Source organism: Anastrepha obliqua, chromosome 4, assembly GCF_027943255.1.
Source record: "Anastrepha obliqua isolate idAnaObli1 chromosome 4, idAnaObli1_1.0, whole genome shotgun sequence".
Lineage (NCBI taxonomy): Eukaryota > Metazoa > Arthropoda > Insecta > Diptera > Tephritidae > Anastrepha > Anastrepha obliqua.
This window is the reverse complement of record NC_072895.1, coordinates 29,118,280-29,135,370: the sequence shown is the minus strand read 5'-3', so window position 1 is coordinate 29,135,370 and position 17,091 is coordinate 29,118,280. Positions and strand designations below refer to the sequence as shown.

Sequence of the window (17,091 nt, the reverse complement as noted above, 5' to 3'; positions counted from 1 at the left end):
AGCAATCATAAAACGCAAAAAAATTGTCCATGATTTTATGACACTTTTGTGCAAAGGGGTGAAAAAGCAGAATTGATTCATTTTCAAAAAACGATGACAGAGTAAAACGTTAGCACTTTTTGACAAAATATTTTCATGGAGTCGGTTACTCATGTTTCTCGATGGATCATAATTTTTCCGATTTTCAACTGTTTTCTATATATTACAACTGGTTTTTATTTATGGTTCTGGTGAAAAATATGAAACTTTTTCTTTATTTTCCTTTTAATACTGTCTTATTGATAATTAAATAAAGCTATGGGTGAAACGTGGGATAATTTTTTTTCAACGCTTTATTAATTCATGCAGTAAAGCGTTAACCACTTAACGATTTTGAACGAACGTTCCGCTCGCGTGCGGTGGCCATACTGTAACGCACCATCCCGAGTGCTGCGCGCAGTTTTCGACATTTTGTATTACATACAACACATGACACTCCCACACGACACTTATCAATCGCCTGTTGTTATTTGCACCGGCTTCTGCATATGATTTTTTTTGTTATATTTTATAAAACGCATGAAAAATCCTGCTTAATAATTTTTATTACTTATTTTATTTATGTAAAATTAAAATAATAAAACAATTTTTTCTATTTTTAATTATTTTTATTTTTAAATAATTTAAGCTTTTTAAATACAAAATTATAATGCCTGAGGTTTTTGCTTACATTTTTGTTAAAAAGAGGTTGTCTGTAAAGTCGGTTTACTGACGATAGTTTAACGTGACAACGTCATAAGAAAATACTGATTGAATGGTTGCATTTTTCAAAAGAAAATTTTAATTTTATTTGTTTGATAGATATTTTGTATGGATATAGAGAATGAGGTAACATTAACATAGCATAACATAACATAACATAACATAACATAACATAACATAACATAACATAACATAACATAACATAACATAACATAACATAACATAACATAACATAACATAACATAACATAACATAACATAACATAACATAACATAACATAACATAACATAACATAACATAACATAACATAACATAACATAACATAACATAACATAACATAACATAACATAACATAACATAACATAACATAACATAACATAACATAACATAACATAACATAACATAACATAACATAACATAACATAACATAACATAACATAACATAACATAACATAACATAACATAACATAACATAACATAACATAACATAACATAACATAACATAACATAACATAACATAACATAACATAACATAACATAACATAACATAACATAACATAACATAACATAACATAACATAACATAACATAACATAACATAACATAACATAACATAACATAACATAACATAACATAACATAACATAACATAACATAACATAACATAACATAACATAACATAACATAACATAACATAACATAACATAACATAACATAACATAACATAACATAACATAACATAACATAACATAACATAACATAACATAACATAACATAACATAACATAACATAACATAACATAACATAACATAACATAACATAACATAACATAACATAACATAACATAACATAACATAACATAACATAACATAACATAACATAACATAACATAACATAACATAACATAACATAACATAACATAACATAACATAACATAACATAACATAACATAACATAACATAACATAACATAACATAACATAACATAACATAACATAACATAACATAACATAACATAACATAACATAACATAACATAACATAACATAACATAACATAACATAACATAACATAACATAACATAACATAACATAACATATCATAACATAACATAACATGCTGTTCAAGCAAGGTAACGACGCAGTTTTTGATGCGTGCAGCCGGCTACATAGAATTATAAGACGTTATTACGTCAAAAAATTATAATAACATTAAAACAACAGGTATTATTAACAAACTTGGTTTTATTTTAAATTCTTCAAGTAAATCAAATTAATAATAATCAATAAGAAGGCATATGCAAATACAAATACGTGAATTTATATATGTACATATGCGCATATACATACACATATACGCTCACTTAAGTAGGAGAGAGCAAGATGTCGAACGTTGCCGTTCGTTTGCTTTGTTCGTTCCGCGCTTTCGCTTGCAGTTCATTCAAGGTAACGGCAATGAGCAAGGTAACGACAAATGAGCAAGGTAACTACAAATAAGCAAGGTAACGACAAATGAGCAAGGTAACACTAGTGAGCAAGGTAACGACACATTTTTTCGTGCGTGCAGCCGGCTAAATCGAATTATAAGACGTTATCACGCCAAAAACCCCGAGTGGCAAGTGGTTTAACTCCGCGTCCATGCGATGTGACGTCTTTGGATTATTTCCTTTGCGATATGGTGAAGAAGTGAAGAAACAGTTTTTTCGTTTGAAACGTACAAATACCATATACAAAAGCTTTAACGTATAAGGGTCGGAGAAATTAGAGCTATGACGCCTAACAAAAGCAAGCATTGCGAAAGATTTTGTAGTAATAAAATTTATATGACTAGCAAAAGTAAGTTTCGAATCAAATATTACACCCAAGTCTTTCAGTTCACTATGATAAGTGATACGATGTTAGACACTGTTGAGCGGCCCGGAAAGAAGCCATGCTGCTCCGGACGCACCATGCTCTTGACAGCAAAAATCAATTTGTACTGGATGATGCATTCAAAAAAGCTTCCACTTTACAAGCGTTTGCCACAGTAGTTCTTAAAATCTTCAAACACTTAGAAATGTGAGTATGTATGGAAAAATGTACGCTTTCACTTCCCATCCTACGTCAGACATCTTTTTTAAAACCTTCGGTTTTGCACCCGGGTCTGGACTTTTTTCGTGCTGTTCGAGTATCCTTTTTAAAAGGTTATATCCACAAATCGATAGAATATTAAATTTTAGGAAGCTACCCAGAAGCTCATGAGCGATAAGAGCTGATTCCGATAAAGCGCTTGACCAGTTGGCATTACACAGGTTAAAATCTCCCAGCACACAAAGATTGTCCTCGCCTACTTTATACAAAGTAAAAAAAAAAGAATGTTGTCGACATGGGCTGTGCAGAGGTTGTAGTTACTGTTAGGCGGAATATACGAAGCACAAAAAAAAATATATTGAATATATATAATACCACACAAAGTTGGTCGAGCAGCGCATCCTTATTTTCAAGTGCAACCTCCGAAGTGTGATTGCTACATTTCAAAGCGATTAGAACCCCTTCTCATCTAGCATAACCAGTTAAATTGACATCTCTATCCTTCCGAAAGACATTTTAGATGTAGGAGTCAAAGCACTCCTCGCTGAAGAAGTTTCCGTTCAACCACGTCTCGATAATAACAATAATGTCGTATCGAAAATGTAAGTGGAAAAATTTATATACAACCCGCGAAAAAAACTATAGCACTTTAAAATTTTGATATTTATACTATTTTTCTTAATTTTTTTATGTTCGTTATTTTTTTTACAAAGTATAGCTTAGTGTCTAACAAAAACCAGGTCAATGTAAATTTCGAACTTTATACTTTTCAATGGTAATGAATTGCAATTTCTAAAAATAGAGTGCAGTTTTAGAGCTTATTAAATTTTAGTGCAATAAGTGCAAGTTTGAAATATAATTTTGATCTTTTTGTTCCTAGACGGTATTGCGCATTCTCTCCATATAACAAAAGCAAATGTTTTCTGTTTTAAAATGCAGAAAATACACCAAACCAGCAGGGCAAAAAATAGTCAAAAATCAATAAAAGTTTTAAGTCATTTCAGACTTTCACTTTATTGCACTTAAATTTAATGGGATGTGTATCCAAAATGTACCTAATTTTTTTTTTTTTGAAATTCTGATTAAAATTTGTCGAATTTTTGTGAATCTTGCATAAATTTTGTAGCTGGAATTAATATGGCCTTTGTTTTATAATTAACTGTGCTTTTACAAAAAAATATTTTACATTAAAAAATAAATAAATAAATAGTCAAAGCTTGTCAAAATGTTGAGGCGCTATAGTAGTTTTCGCAGGCTGTGCAAACTTATTTTCTAATTCTTTGTTAAATTTCTCCAACGCTTAACTATTTAGTCGATATTCGGATATATGAATGTACAATAATTCTTTAAGCGTTGGATAATAGATTTTGTTGCTGTTTTTACTTTGGCACGGGAAAAATTGCAAGTAATTACAACAGCGCAACAACATTTGCGGAAAATGAATGATACGGTTCTGAATCCATGAGCTACAGAGCATCCAAATGAGTAGCCGTGTGAAACTTTTAAAATATATCATTCTTCCAGCTATCCACATTGGAATTTCATTATTTAAATCCATTTCTTTGCTTCTAAAATTATCAATTTCATAAGTCTTAGCAACAGTTAAAATGGCTTCGACTCGGCTATTTTAGAGCTCTTCACTCTTTCTAGTGGTAGGTGAATCTAAAATAATCACTATTGAATTCGAAGTCAGTGGAAAACATTATCGAATTCGAAGGCAGTAAAAGTAGCTCGGTAAGAAAAAATACTTTATAAAGCAATTGAATTAGATGAACTTTAGCCCTCATAGCGCCCCTGCATGCAGCACTGCTACTTAGTATAAATGCAAACTCAAAATTGCGTTGTACTTTCAATACAAAAACAAGTATTCAAATTTATCTTCCTTATTTATTCATATTTACCTATCTTAACACTGATCCACACGAGTCTTTGTGTGAGTGTGTAAGCGAAAAATTAAACGAAGTTGCAACAGCAGTGCCTGCTCCACATAGTAAAATTACGCATACGCTCTGTAGGACATAAATTTAGTACAAAGTGGTCTCACTTTAGAGAAGCGAAGAAAGAATGCTAATAATTACAATAATTTTAAAATTTAAATACTTTGAGTATTGAAACCAAATTTATTTTAGTTTGAATATTTAAATTAAAATTCGTTAGTACAAACGAAATAATTGTAATATTCATTTATTTGTTTCCACGTTTGCGAATAAATTGCAAATTTTTTCGAATACCTACTATTTTTGTTCACATTTTTGCTTTGTGTTGGCTTTAATTTAACCCCCGAAAATAAGTCAATAAACACCTGAATTAATGTAAATATTTGTGTATTTTGTTTAAATAAATTTGTATCGCCAACATCAAGTTGCCGGAAAAGACTTTTGGCAATTAAGTTTGGAAAGCTAATTTTAAAGTCTTACAGATATGGGCACACATACATACACTTATGTATTCCAAGCAGATCATCTGTCTCATCTCATCTCACTTCTCTCATCAATTAATTGATTAAAATATTTATTAGCAAAAACACCAAAATTGTTTTTCAATGGACATGAAACAGTTAAGAAACTTTAGCAATTTCTTTGGTTATTTAAATAAATTGGGTAGAGTAAATGAATTTTTTTCTTAAATTTTAGGGAGTTTTTTATACATTTTTTTTGTTATTTTCGGGGATTTTTTTTAAATTAAGGACATTTTTATAAATTTTGTTTTTAAATTTAGGGAAGTTTTTCTAAATTTTTTTTTTTGATTTTAACCCATTTTCGGCAGCTGGTCGATTTTTCGACCACCAACTTCGGACTCCAATATCTCAGAAACTAAATGTAAATTTATTGATCAGTTTTCACAAGTTTTAAATTTGGAATTTAGTTAATTTCCAGAGCATAATTTTTTAAGAAAAAAAGGTTCAGGACAGATTTTTGTAAAAGAATGAAATTATCACTATTTTTACGTCTTTTTTGTGCAGATGAAAAAATAATGAAAAACAAAAAAACAAATAATTGTTACCAATTTATTGTGAAGAGAAATGATGAAATTAAGAGAATCAAAAAAGTAACATATCGATATTGCAATAATTTTTACTGTTTCATGGACGTAAACTTTAGTGGTCGAGAAATCGACCGCTGGCCAGGAACTGTCATGTAGGATAGAACAAAATCTAGCAATATTTTTTTCTTATTGGAAGAGATGGAAGTGATTATCTTTGTGGTATAGGAAAGGTACTACCCCTGCAGGGAAAATCACTACTAGTGAACCAAAATTCTAGTTCAGCACTAGTACCTTACCTCCAAAATCGAACCTGTCCTATATTGGATGGTACGGGACTATTAGAAAATACCTACAAATCGAACTAGTTCTCATTCGTCTAATATCGAACTAGGGTGGAACTATCCTAAAAGGGATGCAGCGGTGGAATGTTGGCATTCTGCTAAGATTTTTAGTTCTAGAGTTTTTCGCTTGAGTAAATCGGATTTTGCCCGTCCCATATGGGGAAAACCCAGAGATTTTCAATACACAAGGACCGCAATAAATGTGGAAGCAATCAAATTGGAAGAAATGTTTTCTGAAATTGGTAAGCAATCAATCCTTTTTGTATACGTATATATAATTGCACTATTTTGTAGGCTCAAAATCCCCCTATGATCTCTTTACATTGTTTTTTGATCACAAATGTTACCACTTTCACAAATGAGTATGCAAACCAACACTATGCTCCAATTAACATCACGCCACATCAGGCGCACAAACAGTCTTAGACTTGCTTGCCAACGTATCTGACCCTGAGTGCCACATCATTTTCTTTGATAATTTTTCTCTCTTCATACCATCTAATGTGCCCTCTGAACGAACGTCGATTTTTTGCAACTGGTACTATACGCGAAAATAGAATGGGCAATTCTCCTTTGAGAAATTTAAAAAAAGAAATATGAGGAACATTTGACCAACTACTTGATCATCAGCAAGAAATATTTACTGTTCGGTGGAATGATAATGCTGTAGTCAATATTATAACTAATAACTCCACAGTCAATCCAATTATTAGCACTAAAAGATATTGTCGGAAGAAAAAACAAACTATCACTATCCCGCAGCCAAAAGCTATTCAAGAGTATAATCCATGACATGGGTGGTGTGGATCCCCATGACAATGCGGTGGCAAGTTATAGAATAAAGTCACAACAGAATTATTGAATTACGACAAGGACGAGGACGAGTATGAAAACGAACATGGAGATGAAGGTCCATCGAACCTTCCTCGGATCAATGAAAAGGTACACGCCGTCATGAGAAGCATTGAAAACAAATTTTGGCGGTGTAAATTTTGCAAGACACATACTATTTTTACTTGCAAAAAATGCAATATTCCTTTACATACTAAATGTTTTGATGATTATCATAAAAATTTTTAAGCTGACTTTTCTATCAATAAAACAACAAAAAAATATTTGTGTTTGAAATAAAATGAAATAAATTGACTTCGTGTGAACTTGTAAACTCCTATGTTAAAATGATTTTGGGCAATAAATGAAATGAAATGAAAAAAAATGAAATGAAATAAATGTTGCATTTTTTTTTAATATATTTGACGGTTTTTGGCCAGTGGTCGATTTTTCGACCAGCCCATATCTAAGACACCGATGGTCAGAATTTTTTTTTTTAATTTTTCTTGATTATGGTCTTATAAGCACCTGACTAAAAAGGAAATGGAAAAATTATGTCGAATTCTTGTAGCGGCCGAAGATGGGTTAAGGAAACTTATATAAATTTTTTTTTTTATTTTAGGGTAATTCTTATACATTTTTTTTGTACTTTTAGGGACAATTTTATAAATTTTGTTTTTAAATTTAGGGAAATTTTTATAAATTTTTTTTTTAATTTTAGGGAAATTTTTATAAAATTTTTTTTTTTAATATTAGGGAAATTTTTATAAAATTTGTCTTTAAATTTAGAGAAATTTGTGTAAATTTTTTTTTAATTTTAAGGAGTTTTTTTTAATGATAGACATTTTTTTATAAATTTTGTTTTTTTGGTTAGGGAAATTTCTATAAAATTTATTTTTTTAATGTTAGCGAAATTTTTATAAATTTTTGTGTGTTAGTTTTAGGCAAATTCTTTTTTTTTGTTTTGTATCATTTGTAAAAACACTATCATTAAATAAAATATAAATACTTTAATTTCTGTTTTAAGTGTATCGCTCGTCCGATTTGAAGAAATAAACTTCCTTTAGTGCTGAAAAGTTAACCACGATACATAAGGGCCGTGACATCTGACATGTAGATCAAAATGTGAGAACCAATATATCTCTAGAACCAGTTAAAGTAGGAAAGGGAAAGTTTTCAGCTCAGGGATCCCAAACAAGCACTCTCACACTTTGGTATTTGCCAAGAAAGTCATTAGGGTTGATAGTTTATTTGAAATTTTATAGTTTAATTGAAACCTATTACTTACAGTGAGAATTGTTATTGTTCGAATTTTTGACCACCGGCGATATTAGTAATAATAATTCTTATATTCTCCAGGAGGAGGAACCTTTAGCTAAACGCCTCTATAACTGCTACTCCTCAAATTTTTGCTACCATAAAACCAACAATTTCCAGCGTCAATTGCTTAATGAAAATTAAGGGGAAAAATTGGCATGATATTTAAAAAATACATAAAAACGCCCAAGAACATAAAACAAGCGCCACTTTGTCAAAGAAAAGTACACATGAGAGCAAAACTTTACGGCTCACCTGCATGAATGAATAAAGCGTCGAAAAAATTGATCTGTTTCACGATGGAAATACTTTTTTTAATTATCAATAATTTTAAATTAAAAGAAAAATACTGAAAGAGTTTATATATATGTATATACATATATATTTTTTTTTTACGGAACCATAAATAAAAACTTGTTGCAAAGTATAGAAAACAGTTGGAAAGCAGAATAATTATTATCCATGATGAGTATATCGACTCCATTCAAATATTCAAAAAGTAATAACTTTTACACTGTTATCGATTTTTTGAAAATGAATCACTCGCTGATCTCTCACAACCCTTCAATTCTGCTTTTTCACCCCCTTGCACAAAAGTGTCATAAAAGCATAGAAAATTTTTTTGCGTTTTATATTTGCTAAATATTTATTTGATGTACTAAAACAGTTTGGATTATTTTTTAAAACTTAATTTGAAAATAAAATTAAAGCAAAACTGCCATACCATATGTGGGCTCATATGCGGCAAAGGGTTAAGGACAAAAGTGAATAATAATTGCCAATCTATTTTAGAATGACAATCTCATTAGTGGCAATGCAAAAATGCTGCTGCCTTTGCCAATGCCGAGGAAGACTCACTAATATTCGATTTGTCTGCTTGTTTATTGCCGCATTTTCCCCCTATTTTCACTTATATATTTTCTGAGTTCTGTTTAGCTTTTATTTAATTTATTTATATAATATTTATTTATATTATTATGTGCGGATTTCGATTTTATATCATTTCTATTTTTCTGCTGTTGCTGTGCTGCCTGCAAGCAGGTATTGTTACGTCTTCTCTTTTGTTTTACTCGAGCACAGTTAGGGCGTTTGCTTGTTTTTGTTTCAAAAGAGATGTATTATATATACATATACACACACACATATAATATACTTAAACATATATTATGCGACTTTTCATCGTTGACGCGAGCAGACACACATTCCGATGCCATCACTGAAGACAACAACCGTCAGCAGCCGAAAGCACAAAATAAAGCAGCAACAACAACTAATTATACTACTACAGAGTATTGTCGCGTCAAGCGCAAATTCCATTACGTAATACTCGTGTAGACTCGTAAAAATGTTTTGAAAATTTTTAAATTATTTTTACATTTCAATCCCATTTCATTTCCAAAAACACGTACATAAAACCATATACAAACGTTTATGTGAGGCTTGGATGGCGCAGTCGGCGTACGGCCTGCTGCAGCAATGTGCGGTACGTCGACGTTGGTGGCGGCTCGCGGCTGGCAGCTGGCAGCTGGGAAGCTGAATGTACAAACAGAGTTGCAAGCATCTAAATTTAGTGCAAGTGGGCAACAGCGCTATTTGGGGCAAGTGCCGTAACGGGAAAGTAGAAAAATTAGGGCAATATTGTTGAGATCACACGAAAGCAGGAATAGACAAACTTATGTGTGTGTGTGTACATGTTTGCAATGGCATTTCATATGGTATGCCATTTTTCAGCATTATATGAAGCACAAAATTTATGGCTCTTAAATGCTTGTTGGGACCTACTTGCAACTTTGTTTTTATTTAACGTAGTGTTGTTGCAGTGGAAGCTCGTACGCGGCAAAATGCACTTTTCTCTCACATCGAAGGGCTTTTTGATAGGCTATTTTTGCTTTTCAAATTTGCTCAAAAATATTTTAAGTTAAACTATTTAGTTCACTACAAGTCCGATATTACGCTAAGTAGCTAATTTTTGGGTTATTTTTTACTACCCGGAAAAAGGCACCTATGGGGCAATACCATATATGTATAAGTTGCAGCAGTTCACTCGGAATTCGGAGAACGTAGGTTCGAATCTTCGAGAAACATCAAAATGAAGAAAAAGTTTTTTCTAATAGTGGTCGCCCCTCGGCAGGCAATGGCAAACTTCCGAGTGTATTTTTGCCATGAAAAAACCCCTCATAAAAAATATCTGCCGTTCGGAGTCGGCTTGAAACTGTAGGTCCCTCCATTTGTGGAACAACATGAAAACGCACACCACAAATACGAGGAGGAGCTCGGCCAAACACCCAAAGGGGGGTGTACGCGCCAATTATATATTTAAAAATATATAATACATAAGTTTATAAAAACAAATACAAGGTGGCACAAAATTAATCAGACTATTGAAAGATTTATAATTTCTGCAAATGGCATCGTGCGTCAATCATATTTGACACTTGTGAACTGCCAACTGCAGTATACAAACTGACAAGCAATGGAGCGCGTGAAGGTCAAAATATAGATCAACATCACTTAAATAGTAGAATAACAAAATTTTATGTTTATTTTGCTTACACCAAAGCCGTCACTTCCAAATTCTAACAGTTGATATTTTTGGCTTTTTAAATTTTTCCACATTTTGCATAAAAAATTATTTGTACTTTAACAGGTTAAACAATTTTTTTTTGTATTTAAAAATAATTTTTCTTTTTAATTTTTTTTTTTTATTTTAACCTTTTTTTGTAATTAAAAAAAAGAACAAATTTTAATTTAATTCTTTTTTATTTTTTAATTTAAATTTTTTTAATAAAATTGTTTTTTTTATTTTAATTTTGTTTTTTATTTAAAATAAAAGTTTTTTTATTTAATATTTTTAGTTTAAATTTTTTTAAATTTAAAGTTTTTGTTTTAATTTAAATGTTTTTTTTTAATTAAAATTTCTATAATTTTTTTTATTTTAATTTTATTTTTTATTTAAAATAAAAGTTTTTTAATTAAAATTTTTTAATTAATATTTAAAATAAAAGTTTTTTTATTTAATATTTTTAGTTTAAATTTTTTTAAATTTAAAGTTTTTGTTTTAATTTAAATGTTTTTTTTTAATATAATTAAAATTTCTATAATTTTTTTTATTTTAATTTTATTTTTTATTTAAAATAAAAGTTTTTTAATTAAAATTTTTTAATTAATATTTAAAATAAAAGTTTTTTTATTTAATATTTTTAGTTTAAATTTTTTTTAATTTAAAGTTTTTGTTTTAATTTAAATGTTTTTTTTTAATTAAAATTTTTATAATTTTTTTTATTTTAATTTTATTTTTTATTTAAAATAAAGGTTTTTTAATTAAAATTTTTTAATTTGAATATTTTTTAAGTAAAAGTTTTTTTTAATTTAAATATTAAAATTTTTTTTTTAATTATTTATTTTTTATATAAATTTTTTTATTTTGTAATTGGCGAAATCTGTCCCTTTGGCAAAATCTGTCACACATAAGTTATATAATATATAAAATATATGTATATGTAGATATATATATTTTTTTTAGTTTTAGCCACACTTCTCGTTAACAAAATTGTATAATGAAAAAAATCAAGTACGGTGCAGTGATTGAATTTCTATTTTTGGAAGACTTAAAAGCAAAGGAAATTTGTGAAAGAATTTTAATTGTGTAAGGACTTTTCGCCAACAATCAGAACAGCAGAAAGATGGGTTGCTGATTTTGAACGTGGTCGTACTAGCCTTGATCCACGATCCACGTCAAGGACGTCCAAAAACAACAGCAGCACCAGAAATCGTAAAAAAAATCAGGATAGTAAAACAGGATATCGTCTTGAAATTTTGTCAAATGACTGAAAGAGATTTAATAGAAGCCGTATTGGGGATCGGAACGTCTCATAAGGCAGTGTAAGCAATATTTTGGGAAGTTCGAGTATTGACCGCATTCGCTAACAATGGAAAAAAACTCATCCGAATGCGACTTTCTCAGCAACATTTAGAGCATTTTCGAAAGCATAAATTGAATTTTGAGCGTCGATTCATGGCTATGGATCAGACTTGGGTCTATCACCATAATTCTTAACCAAACCAACAGGCTAAAGAGTGATGTGAACTTGGTTCTTTGGCTCCGAAACGAGTTCGTGTTCAGAAATCGGCCATTAGCATCAGTTTTTTAGAATGCAAAAGGAGTTTTGTGTTTGGATTACTTGCGAACTGGTAAAACAATAAATGAAGGAAAAAAATTGTAAAAAAATACTCAGTTTGCTAAAGAAAAGAATAATATTTTGCATCAGGTCAATAAGGATGGCATCACAAGAGCATTTTGACATTGACTAAAATTTATGAATTAAAGTTTACATTGTTGGAGCACCCATATTCACCAGACTTGGTCCCGCTGGAAGTCGCTCCATCTGTTTCCAGACCTAAAAAAAATCAGGCGTGGAAAGCATTTTTCATTAAATGATGAGGTCATTTAGAAGTCAGCTGTGGAAACGTATTTTGCAGCCCTTCTAGATTCTCACCTCAGGAATGGAATTCATTGGAACTGGAATCTCGTTGGAACAAATGTATGGATGCTCATGGGGACTATACTGAATTCCAAAATGTATTTCAAACCATAAAATTGTGTGTTTTCTTATCGAACCGCAAAACTTATTGAACAACCTAGTATGTATATATTATATATATATTACATAATCTCATTTAGAAGGATCTACCAAGTATAAACAAAACTTATTATTAAATGGAATTCATTTTTGTTTTTATTTAATTTATTTTTTTGGTTTTATTCACACTTCTTGTTAGCAAAATTTAAAGAATTTCTAATTTGATTTAGCAATTTTTAGATGTTTAATTATTCGTGTTAGCCACACTTGCTTTTGATGAAATTTTCATACTTAATTTTACAGATTTCATCTTATTTAGAATTTTTTGGGCTTGAAACACATTTCACTTCAGTGGCATTTACAATTACAAAAAACATTTACAAACAGTTTTATTTCTCTATGATTTAGTTTCTTTTTTAAGCTTTGATTTTTTGCTGTATTTTTTTATAGCCACGCTTTTTTTTAATTTTCATAGTTTTAACTCTCTCTTAACTCTCATAAGGGTAGGCTGCTGATAACTAAATGAAATCGCGCCTTATACCCTTATACCTAAAATAAAATCATATTATTTTTCGACATATTATTTAAAGAAAATTTGCCGTGTAAAATATTTTTTTTTTTGCAATTAAATGCAAATTGGCAAGCTCCCTAACACATAAGAACTATTAATTTAAATCTCTTATTTAATTTTGTTATCTTTAGATATCCTTTTTGTGTCTCAATGCGTTGGTTGAGTAGCCTTAAATAAGGTTTTCACTCAAAGATTATTAGAATTTGTTGGTACTTTTGTCTTTTTTTGATTTTCGTGCCACATTTCGCAACAAATTTTTAATTTTTCATTTTATTAATCCTCTTCGGATATTTGTCATTTTAGCACTTCTAGACAGCTACAGCTAATATGCGTATTTGTTCCGTAACCAATTTAGTTTTAACAAAATTTTCATGGTAACACATACATATGCATACACACATTTATTTACATATGTATATTCATATATTTAAGAGATATAAACACAAAATAGTGCCTTTCTGTTAAACAAATCTTCTGGATGTTTTCAGTTATGGGCATTTCAAGGCATTTTTGTTCCCAAAACTGTACAACTTTCGGCTCTATATTTTTATTAGAAAGCTATGTTTTTTTTATTTCATATATTCATTATTTTTCCAACAACGGTTTCTTTTCTCTTTTCCATGTTTAACACTTCTTTTATTTACTCATGATTTTTGAAAATACGCAATATATTTTATGCAACTTTCCACAATTTTGTTGCACAACTTTTGTATTTCCTTTTTTTTTTGTATTTTGTAATCTTCAACTTCCCACTATTTCCGCTTTTTTTTTAATATTTTCTAACCTTGCATACGATGTGCATTTAGTTTTCCACATTTTCACCCCTACACAAAAATGCATTTTGAACTATTTACATGACGCCATTTTTTTCATTTTTTTTGTTATTTGCTGCTCAAAAATATATTTCACAACAAATTTTTCATTTGTGATTTTATTCATCCTCATCGCATATTTATCATTTTAGCACCTCTACACAGCCTGCTTTAGTGTATGCATACATACGTACATACATCACAATTTATGCAGTAAATCATTTGTCTATTCCCACAACACAAACTCTTTAAAATATTATTCTTTTTTAACTTTCTAACACTGATCACTTAGGGCAACGGCAATCCGAGCATATATCTCTGAACGGGACGATCGACGAAGTAGGACTAACGAGAACATCAATGAGTAGGGCTTTTCTTCACCATAGCATGCATACATCCTCCCACCAATACAAACACGCACACACACCCATATATTTATATACACGCCACATTACAAAAACATCACTTTTGCCATTGTGATTCTCAGAAATTCACCCCATTGCACGGTGTCATCAATTTTTCTTCTGTCACTTGTGCGAGCTCTCCGAAAATCGCATGCTCGCACTTATACACAGACGCACATAATTGCGCGGCCAACACTGGTACACGAATGTACACTACTTCGGTAACGCTAGTTTTTTCTTGCAAAATCACGCAGCGCTCTTTCCGGTCAACTTACTCAACTACACACGCACACACATACACATACACCATCTCAATTCTATTGACAGTAGGATACTCTCAGCATGGCGGCAGCGCCACCAACTGAAGAATACGCATAAGAACATTGTCAAAAATGTGTCAAAGCAAATTGTTCATGTTCACACATGCATACATAGGTACATGGATCGTGCTGTTCATACATATGGTATGCATGTATGTACATATATATATGTAGTGGAACGTTGAGTATTCGTTTTTGTACGCGTATATCGTGAGTTACGCGCTGGAAAATGGCCAAAACATGCTGTTTCGGCAGTTAAAACAACTACAAGGCAACATGCCGTTGCGACGATCTCACTTGTTCTCGTGAGCGTAACAATGGGAAGCGCCAGACAAGAGACACATAAGAGATAGAAGTGAAAGAATTCATATTTTCTTCAAATTTGAAGAATTTTGCATTTCCTTATCTTCGTCTAATACTGAGAGCCCCAAAAATTTTCTTCGCTCCACTTCTAAGTTTTTACTCATACTCACCATTCAAATTTTAATGGCAACAAATCGGAGTCCTCGTCACAGTCGATTTTCACGAATAATGTCGCTCTTTCGTTCGGTACACAACGTATTAGCGAACTCGAATTTTCGCTAAATGAAAGTTTCGGTGGCGGCTTTTTTTCATGCACGCCTTCAAGAGGAAAACCCCGGGGATCTGGAAGAATAGAGGAAAGCACACAAATTTATTATTATTCATACACATAAATACTTACATATATACTTTATATACTATGCATACATATAGCGATATTTCCGAAAATAAACGGAAAGAAACAAAACTGCAAATGCATCGCAAAGCAAATATTTACGATTGTGTAACAAATTTTCAAATAAATATGCAATCACGCGCAAATAACGAGCAGTTCGTTAAGTAAATAAATCAGCTAGCGGTTTCAGCTGAATTTGTGTTTTTATGTCTTCCTGGAAAAATTTCAATAGCAAATGGGAGGTATGCCAATAGCGTTTCTGCTTTGAAAAAGCTTTTAAACAAAATCAGCTGCCGTGGGAGGTGGCACAAAACTTGAGAGCTCGTAAATAAATTTGGCAGTAACTCTCATATATGGCGTTAAAGAACTGACTTATTGATAATTATTTTTTTTTTTTTTGCTTTCTTATTTAATTTTAATGGTTTATTTATGAAAATATAATTCATTATCTTGCAAATGCCATATAAATCCAAGTTTCAAACGTTATACAAATTAAAAAAAAAAATGTTCGTCAAAATTTCACATTTTTTAAGCAGAATTTTTACAATGAAAGTCACGCACAGTCACATCAACGCACTTTTTGAACCATTTGAAACTTGCACTTTATTTACAAAGTTTCATTTATTTTCAAAAATTGGGTTCTAAAATTGAACTAATGAGAGAATAAACTAATTGTAGGAGAATGAAATTTTTTTCTTTACTATCAAATACAGCACTCAGACAACATTAAGTCCATTGTACTGCACTTGGGTTCCCTTTTAATTTCCTTTAAATTTACCCAACCTCCTCAGAAATCTGAGTAATTTTTGTGGTGCCAAGGAGTCAAGTTGGTCGCTTCTTAATACAACATTGCCAAAGACCTCAACCCTGATTGGAGCGAAGGCCGGGCAAACGCACAGAAAGTGGGCCGCCGTCTCATCCTCCTCTCCACGTGCTTCGCCCATAGAAAGTGGCCCATCATCAGTCCAATCAGCTGCCTACAGTCCTTTCTGTTTAATGACAGGAGGATCTGAGACACTCGGTCAGACATGACAGGTAACATCTCTTTTGTCCATCTACAGCCTCCTTAGCCTGTCTAGTTCGATTGTGGGTTGAGGTAACCCGTTTGCTAAGCGTGGCTTTGATGAGTGCAAAAGGAAGTGGCACAACGGACTTCGAGAATGAACTATAGTGTTACAAAAAAATTGTTAAAATTAAATAAGGAATAAATACTAGTTTGTTCAATAAGTTTTGTGGTTCGATAAGAAAAGCACAATTTTTTGGTTTTAAATGCACTTTATTATTCAATATAGTCCCCCCGAGCATCAATACATGTGTTCCAACGAGATTCCAATTTTTCAATTCCATCTCTGAAGTGAGAATCTGGGAGGGCTGCAAAATACGCTTCCACAGCTGTTATGACCTCATCATTTCATGCTTTCCACGCA

At 31.1% G+C, this 17,091-nt stretch overlaps 1 protein-coding gene across 1 annotated transcript in view; it reads right to left on the bottom strand.

Moving 5' to 3' along the window:
* LOC129244068 (titin-like) overlaps positions 1 to 17,091 on the bottom strand; it is a 76,384-nt gene that overhangs the window by 40,241 nt on the left and 19,052 nt on the right. The window contains exon 2 of the mRNA XM_054881683.1: positions 15,441 to 15,612. Within this exon, the coding sequence (XP_054737658.1) occupies positions 15,441 to 15,612 (172 nt within the window). The remainder of the gene's footprint in view (positions 1 to 15,440; positions 15,613 to 17,091) is intronic.